General features: G+C 41.9%; 1 protein-coding gene across 2 annotated transcripts in view; it reads right to left on the reverse strand.

Moving 5' to 3' along the window:
• The window catches only part of LOC138021338 (CD109 antigen-like), a 65,630-nt gene that overhangs the window by 8,059 nt on the left and 40,071 nt on the right, over positions 1-17,500 (reverse strand). For both annotated transcript variants that reach the window (XM_068868185.1, XM_068868184.1), the window contains 11 exons: positions 13,210-13,333; positions 12,577-12,694; positions 9,852-10,226; positions 8,943-8,997; positions 6,798-6,881; positions 5,414-5,590; positions 5,253-5,334; positions 3,940-4,102; positions 2,687-2,761; positions 1,698-1,875; positions 579-793 (listed from right to left, as the gene is read on the reverse strand). In XM_068868185.1, the coding sequence (XP_068724286.1) occupies positions 579-793; positions 1,698-1,875; positions 2,687-2,761; positions 3,940-4,102; positions 5,253-5,334; positions 5,414-5,590; positions 6,798-6,881; positions 8,943-8,997; positions 9,852-10,226; positions 12,577-12,694; positions 13,210-13,333 (1,646 nt within the window). The remainder of the gene's footprint in view (positions 1-578; positions 794-1,697; positions 1,876-2,686; positions 2,762-3,939; positions 4,103-5,252; positions 5,335-5,413; positions 5,591-6,797; positions 6,882-8,942; positions 8,998-9,851; positions 10,227-12,576; positions 12,695-13,209; positions 13,334-17,500) is intronic.

Raw genomic sequence — 17,500 nt, forward strand, 5'->3', positions numbered from 1 at the left:
TCGAGACCATTAGTACCAAAGAATGATGAGGGAAGAGAAGTGAGCAGAATGGGATATAGGAGAAATTAAATTTGCAGGGTAGTGTCGCAATACTGAGTAATTTCCCAAGGTTGAAAGATAAGGGACGAAAGGAAAGGATGCTTACTAATGCCTGTGCACCTTGCCGATATAGTGGAACCCCGATTATCCGGGCTTCTTTTCCTGTTGCCCCAAGTCCGGTGATTCGGACTGTAGTGCTCTTTTAAGGAAGCAATAAGAGAGAGCTAGATAGAGCGAGTTTCAATCGAGTGTCGTAAAACCAAAACCACAGTAATTGCTTTGGCCAATCAAAAAGGACGGAGACAATCCAAAACCAATCAAAACTCGAAGTAATTACACGTAGCCGACAGAAAGCGCGGGAAAATGTGAACGCGCGAGACACGATTGGTTTTGGTTTCACTTCTGATTGGTTGAAAAAGTGGCGCGAGAACTTTGAACCAGTCCCTGAGTAAAGTAATGCAAAACCAAAGCAATTTGCTAATTACTTTCGACACTCAATTAAAAACCGCTCTAGCTTTCAAAAACTATCAACTGAATACCTGTGTTGACGAGTATCCACCCAATGAGTTTCTCTGTTGTGATAACCAGCGAGAAATTCCCAACCCAACACCGATGTCTTTCTCATGCGTGAAGGCCAACAGCGCATACGCAGTGATTTCAATGTCCGCTGATCGAGGTCGGTAATACGGGCGCAGCCATGGGTTGTCATTCGGTAAGTGGCTTTCTTGTTTTTTCTGCCAGTAAATTAATCCATCTGAAACAGGTAATTACAAACAGAAATATCAGGATGGTCAGTATTATTCGGCTCCTACTTCCACGGGAAAAATTTGCTCACAACTGTCAAATTACTATTTCGCATGACAGCCCTAACCAAACAAACTAATCGTGCGAAATTCTGCTGTATGTTTTTGCAAACATTTTATTTCGTTTCGACAAAAAAACCTGGCCGTTGATTAAGTGAATGAACTAAGAATACCAACACGCTAAAGACCATTCGTGATCGGCATTCAAGGGGCTATCGAAACCCACATGTATTACATATATACTTACTCTACTCAAGGCATCATAAAGTAAAAATTTACAAAAAAAAAAAAAATAGTACCCTGAAAGGAAAGTTCATGAGGTGAACCCTAAGTGAAAAACTCCCTAAAAAGTATTTAGAAATAGAACTACGAGATGCAGAGAATTTTAAAAAATCAAGCTCTTGACAGGCTGTTACTACCAGGTGCCATTCGGCCAACGAGTTTAACCGCTTGCGGTAGCTATTCCGGAGCTTACCGCCAAGGCAACAAGGGCATCTACAACAATGTTTTTTCAAAATAAAAAGTTTGCGTCACTCTCTTATTTAAGCAGTTCTCTCAAGTCATTCCATGTACACCGACATTCCAGGAATTAGACAGGGATAAACGGCACCGAAGTTCAGAGAGGCTTTATTCTCGGTGTAGAAACCTTTGTAAATCAATAATTATTTTGTTACGGTACAGAATAATATTTGAGTAGATTAACCCGTTCGCAATTGCGATGTTACTGTCCCATGATTGACTGATTCGAAAAGTAAATCAGTTTTTGCTTAAGCTCACGACAGCTTAACTATCTTATTTCCAACAACGGAAATACAAAGGCAAAGGAAACGTGAATTGAGTTTTTCGTTTTCTTACCTTTCTCAGTGGCCAAAGTACGAAGTTCGTTGAGTGCCTTGATCTTCTTTGCACTACCAACCAATGACAGGGCGTATGAGGTGATGGCTAGAGTGTACGGGTCTTGGATGTCACTTGAAAGCAGATCAACTTTGCCTTCCAGGAAAGACTTGGCGTTATTTTTCGCGCTGACTACGGCCTACAAGAGGAACAGCATACTCATTACTTTGATAAGTTGACATCGGTGGCCAGCGGTTAGAATGGGTGTTCCCTGTTGGCGGAAATGGGGCGCCTCGTTCGCTTGGGGTTCACAGCATGATTTGAGTCGATAATATTGAGTGCATTCCCGAACACAAAACTGAAGGTGGTTACACGGTTTTCCCACAAAAATAAAGCGGGATTCCTAAAAGACAAGAAGCATTTATCACTTGGGCAACAATAAGTTGTTGTCAATGTTGTTGTTGATGAGCAAGATACTTTCGGTCAGGCCAATCGAAATCTGGAATGGAATGCGCGGATACCCTACAGTACGTTTCCTTGGAGACTCCCCAACAGCCATTGCAAACCGCCGACCGGTTGGCTTCGTGCTACCGTTCGGGAGATCGTGAGTTCAACTCACCAACGGTCAGTCTCTTAACTAAGGAGTAAGTCCTGCCTTTGTAATTACATCCGCAAGTGGGTAGACTTTCATATCGTCTCGGATAAGAATTAAAAACCGTAGGCCCCGTTTTACAACCCTTGCCACAGTTCACAAAACTCTGTGGGATGCTAACGATCCCACACATGGGATGCTAACGATCCCACACACTGGACAATAAGAGTCGGGCACAGAGCTCCCAACATTTTGGTCTGGTCTGATTGGGCCACCACTTTATTAGCCTTACTCTACAACGAGCTACTCTCGATAAAGACAAAGATGAAAGTCAATGGGCGAAAAGCAGAGCGAATTTCTTGGTTCAACTGTTATCAAGTCCCTTCACGCCAATTACCTGAGTTATGGTAAATCTTACCGGAATGTTGGAATTAGCTTCTGCTAATGCAATGAGAACATATGCTGTTAGAGAAACGATCCCTGTTTGACCACCCTGAAAAAGACATAATAACGATCATATAAAGTTAATACGTCCATGTTTTCACCACACTTATACTGAAGTTATTCTCTTGTCTGGTTTTCTGTCCTGGGCACATACTATCATGTAGTTAATTCCAGCTTTGAGATACCATCAGTTACACAAATCTCTGGAATTATTCTTCTTACACCAATCCGTGGTATCATATTAATAAGGAACACCCTTTAACCGCTCCGTGACCGAAACAAACTTTCGCCCAAGGGCAACTTTAGGCAAAGCTCGAATGACCTGAAGTAGAGTGTCCGTTCATGTAGGCGCAATGAAAGCTCCATAAACGAGATTTTCAGGGAAACTGGGATCGTATCTCCCCAGTAAACACGCCAAATTTCACAGCGAACGATGGAAATGTTGGATTTCTACGAATGCCTGCAAGCATCCGATTCAGGGCTTATGACGTCAAAGAGTTTTAATAGATCACATCTATGCATCTAAATATGTGCATTTCTGGACAAGTCTGTCACTTTCTGGACCTTTAAATCGGAGGACGAGTAGTAGTAGTAGTAGTGGTAGTGGTGGTAGTGGTAGTGGTGGTGGTGGTGGTGGTGGTAGTAGTAGTAGTAGTAGTAGTAGTAGTGGTAGTGGTAGTGGTGGTGGTGGTGGTGGTGGTAGTAGTAGTAGTAGTAGTAGTAGTAGTAGTAGTAGTGGTAGTGGTAGTGGTAGTGGTAGTGGTAGTGGTGGTGGTAGTAGTGGTAGTAGTAGTAGTAGTAGTAGTAGTAGTAGTAGTAGTAGTAGTAGTAGTAGTAGTAGTAGTAGTAGTAGTAGTAGTAGTAGTAGTAACTTTATTACCGTGTCAGAACCTTCTAGTTTGGGAGATATCCCATACTAATGTGGGGACACAAATAATAATAGATAACATCATTTAGAAAGAAATACTATCCACTAAATTTTAAAATTAAGTCATATATACGACTGCGAGTACAAGTTTTCCGTTCTGAGCATGCCCATAAGGTTTGGAGGCCAACGACGAGGCCGACAGTTTTCGCAAGTGTGCGTGCTCAGTACGGAAAACTTGTAATCGTACTCGTCCTCCGATCTAAAGCTCCCTAATGTTTGCAGTGGACCCAAACCCTGCGGGGAAAAAACACATTCTCGCGGTCATACTAGATTTTGCTTATTTAATGAACTTTGCACACCTTGAGTACAGAACTGTGAACTGCTCCAACTCTTTTGAAAGAACCATCGGAGTTTGTTTGCCGAGACATCCAAACCAGACTATCGTCCAACATCTGGCCATCTATATACTCTGGGATAAACGCGCGCGCTTGTGCAAACGATTTTACGACAAACGCGGTCAACCTAAAGATAAACAAACGGTACTTTTTGTGAGGACCAATTTGCCAAAAAGATATGACTACCTGTGCTGTGCTTTGACAGTTTACGATTTGGATTGCAGGTTGGGTTCATTTCAGAGTCGACTGTTTAAAGTTTAAAGGATTTTTAGATTTCATTATTGGAAGTTCTGGTTTAAAACCCAGAACGGAACAAAGTCGCAGAGTCTTTGTAATGAGCTATACAAATGGATAGACAGTCTTTCTCACCAGCTGAGATTTGCAAGATTGCCTGTAAGCCCTATTTTACAAAGAACCTACACGCTGAGTAGGGAACAAAGTGGTCACTTGGATGGTGTGGCTTTATTCCCCTTTATTCATTCTAGACTGCTGGCGGTCCCCTCTCAGTCAATCGAGACACCCGCTTTAGTGACGCAAGCGAGCCGACGAGTCGAGGGGAAATTAGGGAGAGAGCGGGAAGTGGGGTCGCTATTTTTCACTCTCTTCCCATTCTCCCCTCGGCTCGCTTGCGTCACTAGAGCGGGCGGCTCGACTGACCTAGAAGGGACTGTTAGCAGTTTGCATTCATCCGTTTGATTCCCATTACCAAGTGGTGAGGCTCACACAACAGAGAAAGCTCTAATAAGCCACTTTTGATAAACTAAAATTTAGTCCTAAACAAAAGGCATCATCTCGAGGCTCTGGGGAATAATTTGTACGAGTTTATTCCCCAGAGCCTCGAGATGATGCCTTTTGTCTAGGACTGCATTTCCGCCCAGACGAACTTGAAACATTTTGGTAAGCAACACCAGACTAGACAAAGCAAAGGTGCCGGATCCTGGTGGAACTAACCAGCCGCAGCCGCACAGCCAGCCTTGCTCTAAAGCGAGTTTCAATTGAGTGTCGTAAAACCAAAACCAAAGTAATTACTTTGGCCAATCAAAATGGACGGAGATAATTCAGTAAACCAATCAAAACTCGAAGAAATTACACGTAGCCGACACAAAGCGCGGGATTGGTTTTGGTTTCACTTGTGATTGGTTGAAAAGGTGGCGCGAGAACTCTGAACCAATCACTGACCTCACCAGAGTGAAGTAATGCAAAACCAAAGCAATTCACTAATTATTTTCGACACTCAATTGGAAACCGCTCTATGATTTCCGCCCAGAAAATCTTACCACAAGCTCCCAGACGAGTCTCTTTCTCCAAAAGCACTGTAAGAACCATCCTTATGTCTGTAGGTCTGTTCACGTTGATAGCCTTGCAAAGATATAGGTAAAATACAGTTTCAGTCACCGGGTTGGTGTCGTACCTTTCAAATTGCAGATCTACAACTAACCTGAGATCATGAATTGCTTGGCCTTATTTTCCAGCAGCTTTGTGAGTTGGTTGACTGTCTGCAAATATTTCAGGACGTAGATATTCGGAGCAAAGTTCACCATGTTCTGTTCACCACACCCATAGGGCATGCGTACCAACTGGTCTAAATTGTTCATAGATGAACCTAACATGTCCCCTGTTGGCCAGATGAGCAAAGAAAGATAAGAACATATCAACGCTAACTTGACGTATGACTCTAAAAATAAAGCAACCAATTTCAAGGGTACCTCGTCGGCAACAAAAAAAAGTACTACTTAAACAACGTGAATTAATGTTTACCAGCAAATTTGTTTTAAGGCTATCAAACCAAAAATAAACGCCTTTCAGAACCGTTAATTTTTGTTTTGAACTTTCCTGGCGCTGCCATCTTGAATCACTGTGTCGTATTACGATTACCTTATGGACATTATGTAACAGCTCGAGGCGACAAAACCATAGGGTTACCATAACACGTCACAATGATTCAATGGAGACGCCCGGGAAATTTTAAAGTGGGCATGAGCGACTCTAAAATTGATTGTTTTTTTTTTTTTCGGAAAAAAAATTAAAGCAAATTTGATTGCGAACATTCTTTGCTTTGGTTTAAAGTTACTTTTTCGTAGGAGCGGAGGCTCTCTTTAAGGCCTATGATCACGCACAGGTGATGCTATTTTGAAATGACGCTATTTTTAAAGAGAGCACTATTAGTGGTTGGTTTTGATTTTAGGTCTATGCATACTTTGCTTTGACACGCAATGTTCTTTCGGTGGAAATGTCTTTTTAATAGACGACATGTTAAAGATTTTATGACGTTAAATGGTAACAAATTATGTAAGGCCCTTGTTACGCACTGTGATGTTCTATAACACGTACCAATATTTTAAGTGCAAAGACAGGAGCCCATCGGGGAGCGTGCAACTTCCATACAGCGTCTGTAAAACGGCGTTTTCACAAGTAGGTTTATTTTTAGGCTAGCCCTTCCCGCGAATTAGGTCAAAAAACAAAGGCAGTTCCGGTTCGGTGACCCTATGACGTCAGCTTAATTTCTTGTACTTGGTCATCGGGCTCCTGTGGGAGTCTAATTAGCGGGAAATTCAATCTAAAAATAACCTTACTTGTGAAAACGCCGTTGCACGAACACAGTAGAGTTGTAGGCTCCAGATGGGCTCCTAGCAAAGATTAACATCCCAACAAGGTGGAGTCACCAAACAGAAAGTTTGACAAGTTGGTCAGCGAAATTTAATTTCTGGAAATCATCCACGTGATCGAGATCACGTAGGTGAAAGCGGTCCAATCAGTTTTCATGGACAATATGTGCGAGTTTCACCGCTGTGAACTTGACAAAGCCTCGAGATGAGACTTACCCATAACTGAAACCGTGGCTCTGGCAGACCCGTTGATCACGTTCGGTGGGACACTGAGATCCAAATCGCGTGACAGGCTTGAAGCTGAAACAAGATCATAAAACATTTAGTGGTCACCATATACTTATGCAAGAGCTCGCGTTTGCCGTATGCCGTAAAAAGACAACTTCGTTTCCAGGGTCTCTCTTCTCTGCCTCCCTTGTCGTTGAGGAAAGAGACTGGTAGTGGCTGGTCACGTGGCACTCCTTGACAAACATTTTTCCACTGGTATAGGGTTTTCGTTATAGATCCCGCAACTCGTATTCGTTTGACCATAGTTAATTGAGGGACTGGTTATGAAACTTTAAAACCCTTAAAGGCGAGAACAGTGTAGTCGCAATCCATGTTGAATTGACCGTGACAGTGTACAATCTTTTGTTTTCGCTCCGCATGGGCTCGCAATTTAGTTGCGCATAATTTCATCGAGAGATTTGATTGGTTATCTTCTCGAAAAAATGTAAGTTTCAAAAAGGTAAATGTTATATTTCCACCGAAGATTCCCGAAAAAAGCGGTCAAGCTAAAAGCAAAACATTTTGTGACCGATATTAAAGACCATCGATGTCGAGCGGCGATTATAAACGGTCACACATAAAAAAAATTCGTTAAGCCCTGCCCACACTATCGAACAAAGTTGGATTGAACGCTCCAACATTTTTTGTTCGATCAAATGTTGGATAGAGTTTGCTTTTGATCAAACATTACAACCAACAATTCTGCTCGACGCAACAATGTTGCAGTGTTTTGCCCCTCTATTTCAACAAAGTTGTGTCCTGAATTGAGTCACGTTCGCGCTGCTAGCCAATCACGAATCGCTATCTTATTTTCAAGCCTGGGCTTCTAGCATCATTTGCAACAGAGATGGCGGATAAGGACCAAGGACACGTCGTGGTTGTTGATGAACAGCCAGAAACCTTGATCAGCAAGTAGAAAGCAAGGCCGTGTCTGTGGGACACCCTTAGGCTCCTTAACTCATTATCGCTCTGTTTGGAGATGTCTGGTTCAATAGCGTTTAAACATGATTCCTGCAAATTGATCTGAGCTCATAATCATCATCTCCTGAGCGCGGATGCATCTTGCAGTGAACATACACGTTCTCTTAACCATTCTTTGGTATTTCCTTGTTTGAATCCGTCCTTTCCGTCCTCAAACAGCTCCAGTAGCATAAACGCTACGCCATATTTTCAAATTTAGCGCCAACTTGAACTTGAATTTGTCAAGCAATGTTGGATAGTGCTTTGCCACCACCTCAACATTTACATCTAACAATGTTGCATGTGGAATCCAACTTTGTTTGATAGTTTGGCCAGGGCTTTAGTAGCTCGAAATGCTTCAACAGAAACATACACTATCATTAAACAATACACCAAACAATACGTTTGCTTGATAAAATGTCTTGCCGGCGGTAAAAATATACTTCACGATTTGTGACGTAAACACTAACCACCTGTGTGCAGTAAAAATATAACAACGACAATTTACGGGAAGTTGTTGAAGTAACTAAGTCAAAACTGTCTCTGTACAATCTTGCGACTTAGGAATAACGTTGTTTAACATTTGAAAGAAAAACGAAAATCAAGTATGAAAATAAAATACCAGCACATGTTCATATACAGTTTGATTTGTGGTTGATACGTAACATAAACATGTATAAACGTTTCACATTTCCGAAAACTATTAAGCATTCTTCGTTTAATATTCAACTGCTCACTTGAGCTTTTTCAAGTAAGTTGTCGGAATCCGGATCTTCTGCAAACGGGCAAAAGTGAAATTCGAACGACGCGAGTTTATTTTTCTGTTCCGTCGGATCGCTTGCCTTTCACGTCAAACTTCCCATGTGTAGTACACAAAACCACCTTGCCGAGAAACGTTTCGATGATCGTCGGGCCACAAAAATCAACCGCGTGCAGAATGATGACAAGGCCTACACTACCACCCCTCCCCTAGCACACATTTGGAAAAGCTCCCAAATTTGGGAGCCACATGACCAGCCGCAACCAGGGTCCCTTTCCTCAATGACAAGGAAGGCAGAGAAGAGAGACCCTGGAAACGAAGCTGTAAAAAAGAACGATACAAAAGGAAAAAGATAACGAATTTTTCATGCTTACTTGAATTGAGGTCCAACAACATACTTATTGAATAATCCTGTGGGACACCTTCAGGCTAACAACATAAAGTTGAAAGAGGATTAGCATTTTCCCTGTAGAAGCGTGCGCCATTTGCATGTATAAGAACGTCTAACTTTGGATCTGACGCTACGATTTGAGCATGGACGCGTTTTGTTTGCTGTTATGTGGTATTACATTGCTTGTAACACGTTTGTGCCACTTGCAGCTCTTACTGCCGCGAACAAGCTTTTTACCACAAAAGCTTGTAATCTCGCAATCTGATTCGCTAATTTGCCGTTGTCGGTAAGAGCGCTGCTCGCGTCAACGTGTAACGCAATTGTAATAGCCAATCAGGAACACTTCTTTTGGGAAATAAACCTAAGACTGCGAAAAATTTATAGACAACGCTTGCTCTTTCTTTGTGTCACACGCTCTGAAATAAACACTTTCTTTGGTGTTGAATATTGTCTCGCCTCGCGAGTCCACAACATTTTGACCACTGTGATGACGCATATCGTTGTCGATAAGAGTACAGACAACGCTGAGCCTCGTTCGATTTGCTACGTTGCACCAGCCAACTCTTCCTAAATTTGGCTACGTTGCCTTCAGCCGATTTGCTTTACCTTTATTTACACTACTCATTAACAGCCTTCAAGCCTGAGGTAAGTTATTAGTACACTCCTAAAATCTCAGTCTCTTTTACGTTCTTTTAAAAAATGGCTATGATACAAAAAAGTGTATAGTAAGATTAAAAGTAAAAAAGTTCGGCAAAAAGTTCGAAGTTTGGTTCAGTAGAAGTCAATTACTGTTGAATGTTGATAAAGAAAGATTCACACCGGAGGGAAAAGCCTAGAACGGACTTCTTCAACAGAAAACACTTGTTCCTTCCAGTCAAAGTTCGCCTCTCACCTCAACAACCAAGGTCCTCTTCACTGCATCAGAATGAGTGGTTGACTGAGCCGACACTATAACTGGCACTATGCCCAGGGCCTTTGCGACAACAGGAAAGGAGACGGCTCTGCCTTCACCAGGCCCTACAATCACTTCCTCTTTTAGGTCCATTTCTTGGTCCACGTAAACTTGGTCCTTGGAGCCCTCACCTCTGAGCCCAAGTTTGTTGACCTCATCAATTATGGACCAGTCCTTGGATGCCTTCAGAGTTATGGTGACTTTTTGCTCTACAGGCTCGTAATTAAAGACCGTCACTTGAAGAGCGAGTTCCTCACCACGGACAACAGAGTAGGGAAGGTTTATTGACACGAAGAACGACTGGAACACTTGCACCTGTCAGAGGAAAAACCGTTTTCCTTCTAAGTTAATCCAATCAACAATTTAGCAGTTTCCAATTAAGTACCCCATAACCACTTTGTACAACAACTACTAAAACCCTAAAAATCTACTGCGCCAACCATACTACAAAGCAAATACCTGCAGCCGGCCCTAGACACAAGATCGGGAGATACTGAAGCCAGTATTAACCTCTTACTATCCGAGCGCGAGAGCCGTTCTAGGGAATGGGCCTTATTCGCGCGGCGGCCATATTGGCCATAGACAATAGATTTTGTACCCGGAGCCTCGAGTTGAAATGTTTGGGAACGAGTTTCGGTGGAGCAAAACAAAAGTTTTCAACATGGCCACCGTGTCATTAAGGCCCATAATGGCCTGAGGTTGTGGCAGTACAAAAACGACCGAGGGCCAATATTTCCCAGTACGGTCCCGAGCAAATGAGGTTAGTAAATTGTTTACTATATGGCATCGTTTCTTTGAACGATCGGACGCTTGGTGAATGTTTGTAATCTTCGATTTCTATCAGCGAACTTTAAACGGTAACCTTTTTCATATAAAACTAAATTCCCCTTGCTTTAATTCCCCTTTCTTAAAACTTTTTGTGTTTCGCTCAATTTGAATTTCCCGGGAGAGAAAATATATGGAAACGGACGTTTCTATGGTAACTACCGGTCCGTACGGTAAAATCCTGACCAAAAACCAGCCAATCAGAGTGCACCGTTTAGCCTTGGATTGCTTGCCCGGATCATGCAATCTGATTGGTTCTTCACACGGTCAGGATTTTCCTATTTCTGCCCACGAACACGGTAACGCTCTGAGAGTTTTTGTCCTTGACCTTAAAATTTCCATTTTTTTGACACCGAATCCGTTAACATACAAAAAATTATATTAAAAAAAAAACTTTTATTAGACAAACGGCTTGGAAACATAATTCAAGTTAAAACACTTCTCTTTGAAACGTTCAGTTTGTAAGTGGCTAACTGCTTTCGCGATCAAGCGTGACGCGAGTAAATAATTACAAAAGTGACTTCAAAGAGAAAGAGAGAGATGAGGAAAAAACTAAATACGTTATTTACCATCCATGGGTCGGTCCGTATAGCGAACAACTGTGACCTCACTGTTGAAAAAGCTGTCTTCGGCCTGCGGCCTCGCGCAGAATATTCAAGACCTCGGTCACAGTTTTTCGCTATACGGACCGCCCAGCCGACAAATAACATATATTAGAGAGCTTAAGCACGTGACGTTTTTGAGCCGCAGACGGAAACCGGAAGTGAACATTTCGCATGCCAGGACAGTGATCTCTCCCAGATTTTCAAACAAATCATCTCTGCTCATGAAAAGATACTTAACAATACAACTGTGGTAATGTGAAGACAAGTCAAACAGGGAAAAAGCTCACTTCCGGTTGCCGTCCCTGGCACAAATAAGTCGCTTGCTTAAACTCCCTATTGCTATTGCTTCTGACTTGATGAAAATGTGTCGGCAGAGTTTAAAGGTAATGAAAGGGTATTCGAAACTCCGATTGGAAGCAGTCGCGAAACTACTCTTTATTGCGCGCTTGAAGTAATAACGTCTCAACAGGTTATCTACCAATTCGATTAAGCCTCATTTGCGGAGGGAGTCCAGATATTGTAGCCAAATCGTTGCAAAATTCAAACTCAACTGCTCGGTCTCTCTCGGCTGTATCCAATTTTGTTCATCGTGTATCGCTCTGCTTCTGACGTTGAATATTCAGCGTTGACCTTGAAGAATCAATCGCTGAGATAGCTAGAGGTATTTACTTCGTTCATATGCAATTTTTTCGGTGCGTAATGGAGAAGTTTTCAAAGCTGATGTCCATTGCTTTCAAGTTTATCCAAGCGTAGCCGGCCTCACACACTGTTACATCACATCTCTCTACATTACAGTCAGCGACGCAGACTATCTAAGAGAGGATCCGAATATTCTACACCTTTACATGGTATTTCGTTCAATAACGCTTTTGAAGACTTTGACACTGAATTGTGGTTGAACAACGGTAAATTCCACCACTGATTGTATTGTGTTTAGTGTCCTCCAAAATCCGAATGAGGTGCCGGGGATTGCAGAAAATTAATTCAGTTTTGAAAGGAACAAGGCATGATACAGTGTGCCCTTCTGTTTTTTAATGAGGTGCGAAAGAGATGCAAATGATTTTCTGCAATCCTGCACCTCTGTGTGGAGTGAGGGGCAAAATCCCAGGCTACAAATTCGTAAAGTTGTCTGTAGAAGATAGTGTCCATCGGCTTTGAGTGTAGAGTGGTAAGTTTGTGGCAAAATAAAACAAGGTGAGTGCAAATAATCATTACCCTTTAACCAGAACACCGACCTGAGACTTGAGTTCTACGACACCAAGCCCTGTAGAGTTGGACACCGCAAAAGCACTTGCTACCCAAGTAGTGAGTGTATCTGGTACAGCCCGCTGAAACTCGACTTGCCCTGTTGAGCTTAAGAACAAGAATATCTCAACAATCGGCCCGTGTACTATTGGGAGGGAGTAGTAAATGAAGAAATAAGAAAGAATATGGCTCGCTATTATAATAACTTCCAAATAAATATCAAGGCAAAGCGGTAGGGTGTGAAAAATTATTTTTGATCAACTAGGCTAATCGATAAGGCAGTAGTTTGGTCGCCATATTGGAAGAGTTAACGGAAAATCAAGAGGCAATTAAGAGTGAAAAGGGATATTCTGCTAGCTCATCTGATATCGCAAGATTTCCAGAGCTTCAACCTTACTGTTGATTAGACAACGTCATAAGATCGTTCGCTGAAGTTCTTGAACCTTCGTCAAAACATACCCAGCAAACAAGCTCCTCATTTCTGAGATGAAAAGATATCGTACACTAGTATTAAAGTAACGCTGTTCGTTCGTACATGATGTCTTGTGATTTTCAACGCCTAACGCAAACAGACAGCTTGTTCAGAAGCTATGCATTGTGAATCATTACAGCTTACAGTGTACCTTGCATTGTATTCCAGCCAGATCCACGTCTCAGGAAACAAGCTCCTTACTCGCTTCACTTCAGCAAGTACTGGTATATTGCCACCCGCACTCGTAAGTACGGGTAACCCCTCAACTTCCATGTCTGTACAAGACAAGGTACAAGTACAAATTTTACTTTCACCCTTAACGTTCTTGAACATTGCCAAAAGTCAGAAAAAGAAGTTCGCACGTTTGAAATCCCCTGCAGTTCAGGTGTCTTATTAAAAACCAAGAGTCGCCCTCTCTGCGCGAGAGCTTGCCCAGCTGCCACGTTAAGATTTGAGAGATCGTTTTTTCCCCAATAACTTCATCTGCTTCAAAATTGCAAGACGGCAACTAAACATTTGGCAAAGTAGTACAATTAGACGCTATACAAATTAATTCCAAGTTAATGTAAGGTGGCTGAACACAGTTTTTGATACCTATGTTTCATTTACCTTTCTCCTCTTAAACCCTTAATCCTTTGGTCGCCAAAAATGGTAGCAAGCAAGTTAACAACACGAATTTCGGTTTTTTGATAGTAAAGCTGACGAATATGCCGTTGCCATGGCAACATGAATAAATATAAACAGGCCTTTAAAATCGGTTTTGTTTAGTTGCAGAAAATCTGGTTGTTAGATTTTCTTTATAATTTGCATGGAACATCTACAATTTCCTCTGTTAAAGTTCACATTTTTTTCAATACTCCAGTTACTTATTTCCTAAAGTACTTTCGTGCCAAATTTCGTTAAATTCTAACGAGTGGTTCTCGTTAAATAGGCGTATTTCCAAGAAAGCTATTCCGCTTTCAATCGCAATTTTTTAACTTACTACGCATGCGCTGCATTTAACTGGGTTCTTTCGATAACAAAGAAAAATCTGCGAATTGCGAAGTTCTATGCATCGTTACCTTTTCTAACATACATTTCTCATAAAAGACTAAAACCATCAAAACACTTTGTTCAATTATGAGGAAAAGTAGTATAGATAGCGGAAGCATTGAGCAAATAAAATGATTGCTATATTGCGCGCTGCACCGCGTTCGCAAGAGCCCGCGCGAGCAATTCGTTTGCTTCCTCCACGGAAGACATTGGCCGACAGCAAGGTTTATAGGGAAGATATCTGTTTACAAACACTGTTTTTGTTATTCAAATATGCCAAACACAGGAACAAAAGACCCTTAGTTTCGAGAGCCGATGAAGCTCTGGTTGGCACATTAATGACAATAGGTGACGTAAACGACATCTTCGCTATTGCAATATAAATATTAACATTTAGAGTAGCAAAACTGAAACCTGAAATTCCCCGGAAAAATCGCTGAAAGCGGCGGGAAAGCAGACACACAAAAACACAAGAAACTCGTTTTGATTTTTCGCTTTGAAATGCAGTAATTGGCAAGATTTCCGCACAGGTCCCTACTTCATTATGCATACGCTCCTTTGTTTCAACACAGGTAACCCAGGCTCACTGTGTGCGTCACGTAGGTATTAAAATATAGAGAACATATGAGGCGAAGTTTAGGTCTGAAAATTTGCTAGAAAATGGTAATAAAAATCGATAAAACTTACCATGTGGTGAGCTGTTGTTGTCTTTAATACGTACACGAAGTTTCGGGGAAAATGGTCCCCGTTCACCTTCCTTCATAGTATAGTGACAAGGTAGGAGACGGAAGCCAGCGTCGGGACTCCGATCGACCCAAAACAAGCACGATTTTTTCCGCGAAAATCAAATCCAGTCGCTAAATAAACACGCCAGGTTCGTGGAATAGGAATTTCTCTAAACCATGAATCCACTGAAGCATCTCCAGGTAGCAACGCGGAGCCACCAGACTCCGTAAAACTTGTAAGTTAACCTGCTAAAATGGCGGCCAGAAAGCGTGGTACTCACGAAGTGCCCAATTCAAAATGGCACTGAACTCTGGACGCCTGGTGACGAGTATAATAAGTCTTCCTTGGGGGAGGGGAGTCCCAAATTCCTAAAAATAAAACTCACTGAGCAATTTTTTGGGACTCCCCTCCCTCGAGGGAGACTTATTATACTTGTCACCAGGCGTCCAGAGTTCAGTGCCATTTTGAATTGGGCACTTCGTGAGTACCACGCTTTCTGACCGCCATTTTAGCAGGTTAACTTACAAGTTTTACGGAGTCTGGTGGCTCCACGTTGCTACCTGGAGATGCTTCAGTGGATTCATGGTTTAGAGAAATTCCTATTCCACGAACCTGGCGTGTTTATTTAGCGACTGGATTTGATTTTCGCGGAAAAAATCGTGCTTGTTTTGGGTCGATCGGAGTCCCGACGCTGGCTTCCGTCTCCTACCTTGTCACTATATTATGAAGGAAGGTGAACGGGGACCATTTTCCCCGAAACTTCGTGTACGTATTAAAGACAACAACAGCTCACCACATGGTAAGTTTTATCGATTTTTATTACCATTTTCTAGCAAATTTTCAGACCTAAACTTCGCCTCATATGTTCTCTATATTTTAATACCTACGTGACGCACACAGTGAGCCTGGGTTACCTGTGGGCTATCCATTGCAGTTTTTTCTTGAGCATCGCGAAACAGATCCATCTCCCGATGCACTTTGTCTTTGCCAACTGACTGCGTTACCACACGGGTTTTGGAAACGGTAGACGAAAGTAAATTGTTTTCTTTGCACCACTCTATGCACCGCTCGGGATAGGCTATAACGCAGGGACAATTTCCAAATGTTCAAATCTCCCTTTGCTGACGCTTTTACTTCGCTAGCCATCTTGATTATTACGAAGACACAAGTTTGCTTTAAAAGAAGGGCAACATGAAACGATTTTAATTGCAATGAACTCGTGCATTAAAGTTTCCCATGAAAGATGCACCAATCAGACTGTAAGCGTGGTACACTCTTCCACGCAGTGAACTTATAAGTGTGCCGCACGCACGGGGAATGACGGAAATTCAGGTCCCAGTTCACAGCAATACTGGAAAACCTAAAACTATCACAGGGACTAACCTTAAGCCTAAACAGTGCCTTTAGTCGTAATTAGAGTTACGGTTAGTATTATTAAAGGGATGGGTTGTTTCAAGAGTAGTAAAACAGGAATCTCTAAACGGTCACCTACGAGCGTAAGTTCGCTCGGCGTGGCACGTGTACATAATTACGTATCATTGTTATGTAAATAGTCAACGAGAATTCAAAATAAATATAATTTTCAAGGTGTGAATAGACCTTATTCACGATGGCCGCCATGTTGGATTTGCTATTATCATGCAAATTAGCTACTCACTTCTGAGGGGGCAAACAACACAAGTTCGAGAGGTTATAACGAACACCTTAGCCACACAGATGATTTCACGTTCATTGAATGTTTATCAACTAAGCGGTAAAATACAATCATTACACAAGTCACTTCGGCGTTTTTTTTTAGTGAAAAATGAGCAGATAACGAAGTAGAAAGTCCAAATGTCAAAGGCAATCAAAAGATATAAAATTATTATAAAAGGTACTTAATTCTAAATACTAAAATGGACTTTTTGCAATGTTATTTCAATATTTCGACGAGCCGATTTTCCGCAATTTGCCTTTTTTTCCAATTTGCTAATTTGCATGACAATTTGAAAAGCAACATGGCGGCTATCGTGAATAAGGCCTATTAGCAACTTGACACGTTAGCTCAGTAGTCAAGAACAGGAACAAGTAATCCACGGTAAAGACTTGTTTCCATATCTCAAAGTGACCCTTGGACGAGAGGGGTCTGGAACAACAAAACTGAAACAACCTAAATCCATACAAAAATGCTAACCTTAGGCCTAAACATTATCTAAAGCATATTGTTTAGGCCTAAGGTTAGCATTTTTGTAAAGGCTTGAGTTGTTTCAGCTATTGTACCCTTCACCACCTACCGCCACCCCAGGCCCCTCACGTCCAAGGGCACTTTGAGATATGGAAACAAGTCTTTACCGTAATCCAGAGGTTTACAGTGGGTCGGAGTTCAAGTTCAAGCTGCGAGTGACATATCATGGGATAAAACGGCAGAAAAAGTCGAGTGGGATCTGGAAAAAAGGACAAGACGAAGGGATAGAAAGAGTAAAGCTAGAACGAAAACGAGTAACGGTGAGGGCGATGTGGGGAAAGAAGAGAGAGAGAGGGAGGGAGAGAGAAATGAGATCTATTTTTATTCATCCCGTAAGTACAAATTAGTCATGTACATATTCGATTCTCTTGGGTATACGTATTGTTCTACAAAGCAATAGCGCGAATGAATCATTAATTTATTCTGCATGCATAGTGAAGTAGGAACCTGTACGGAAATC

Source organism: Montipora capricornis, chromosome 10 (genome assembly GCF_036669925.1).
Source record: "Montipora capricornis isolate CH-2021 chromosome 10, ASM3666992v2, whole genome shotgun sequence".
Lineage (NCBI taxonomy): Eukaryota > Metazoa > Cnidaria > Anthozoa > Scleractinia > Acroporidae > Montipora > Montipora capricornis.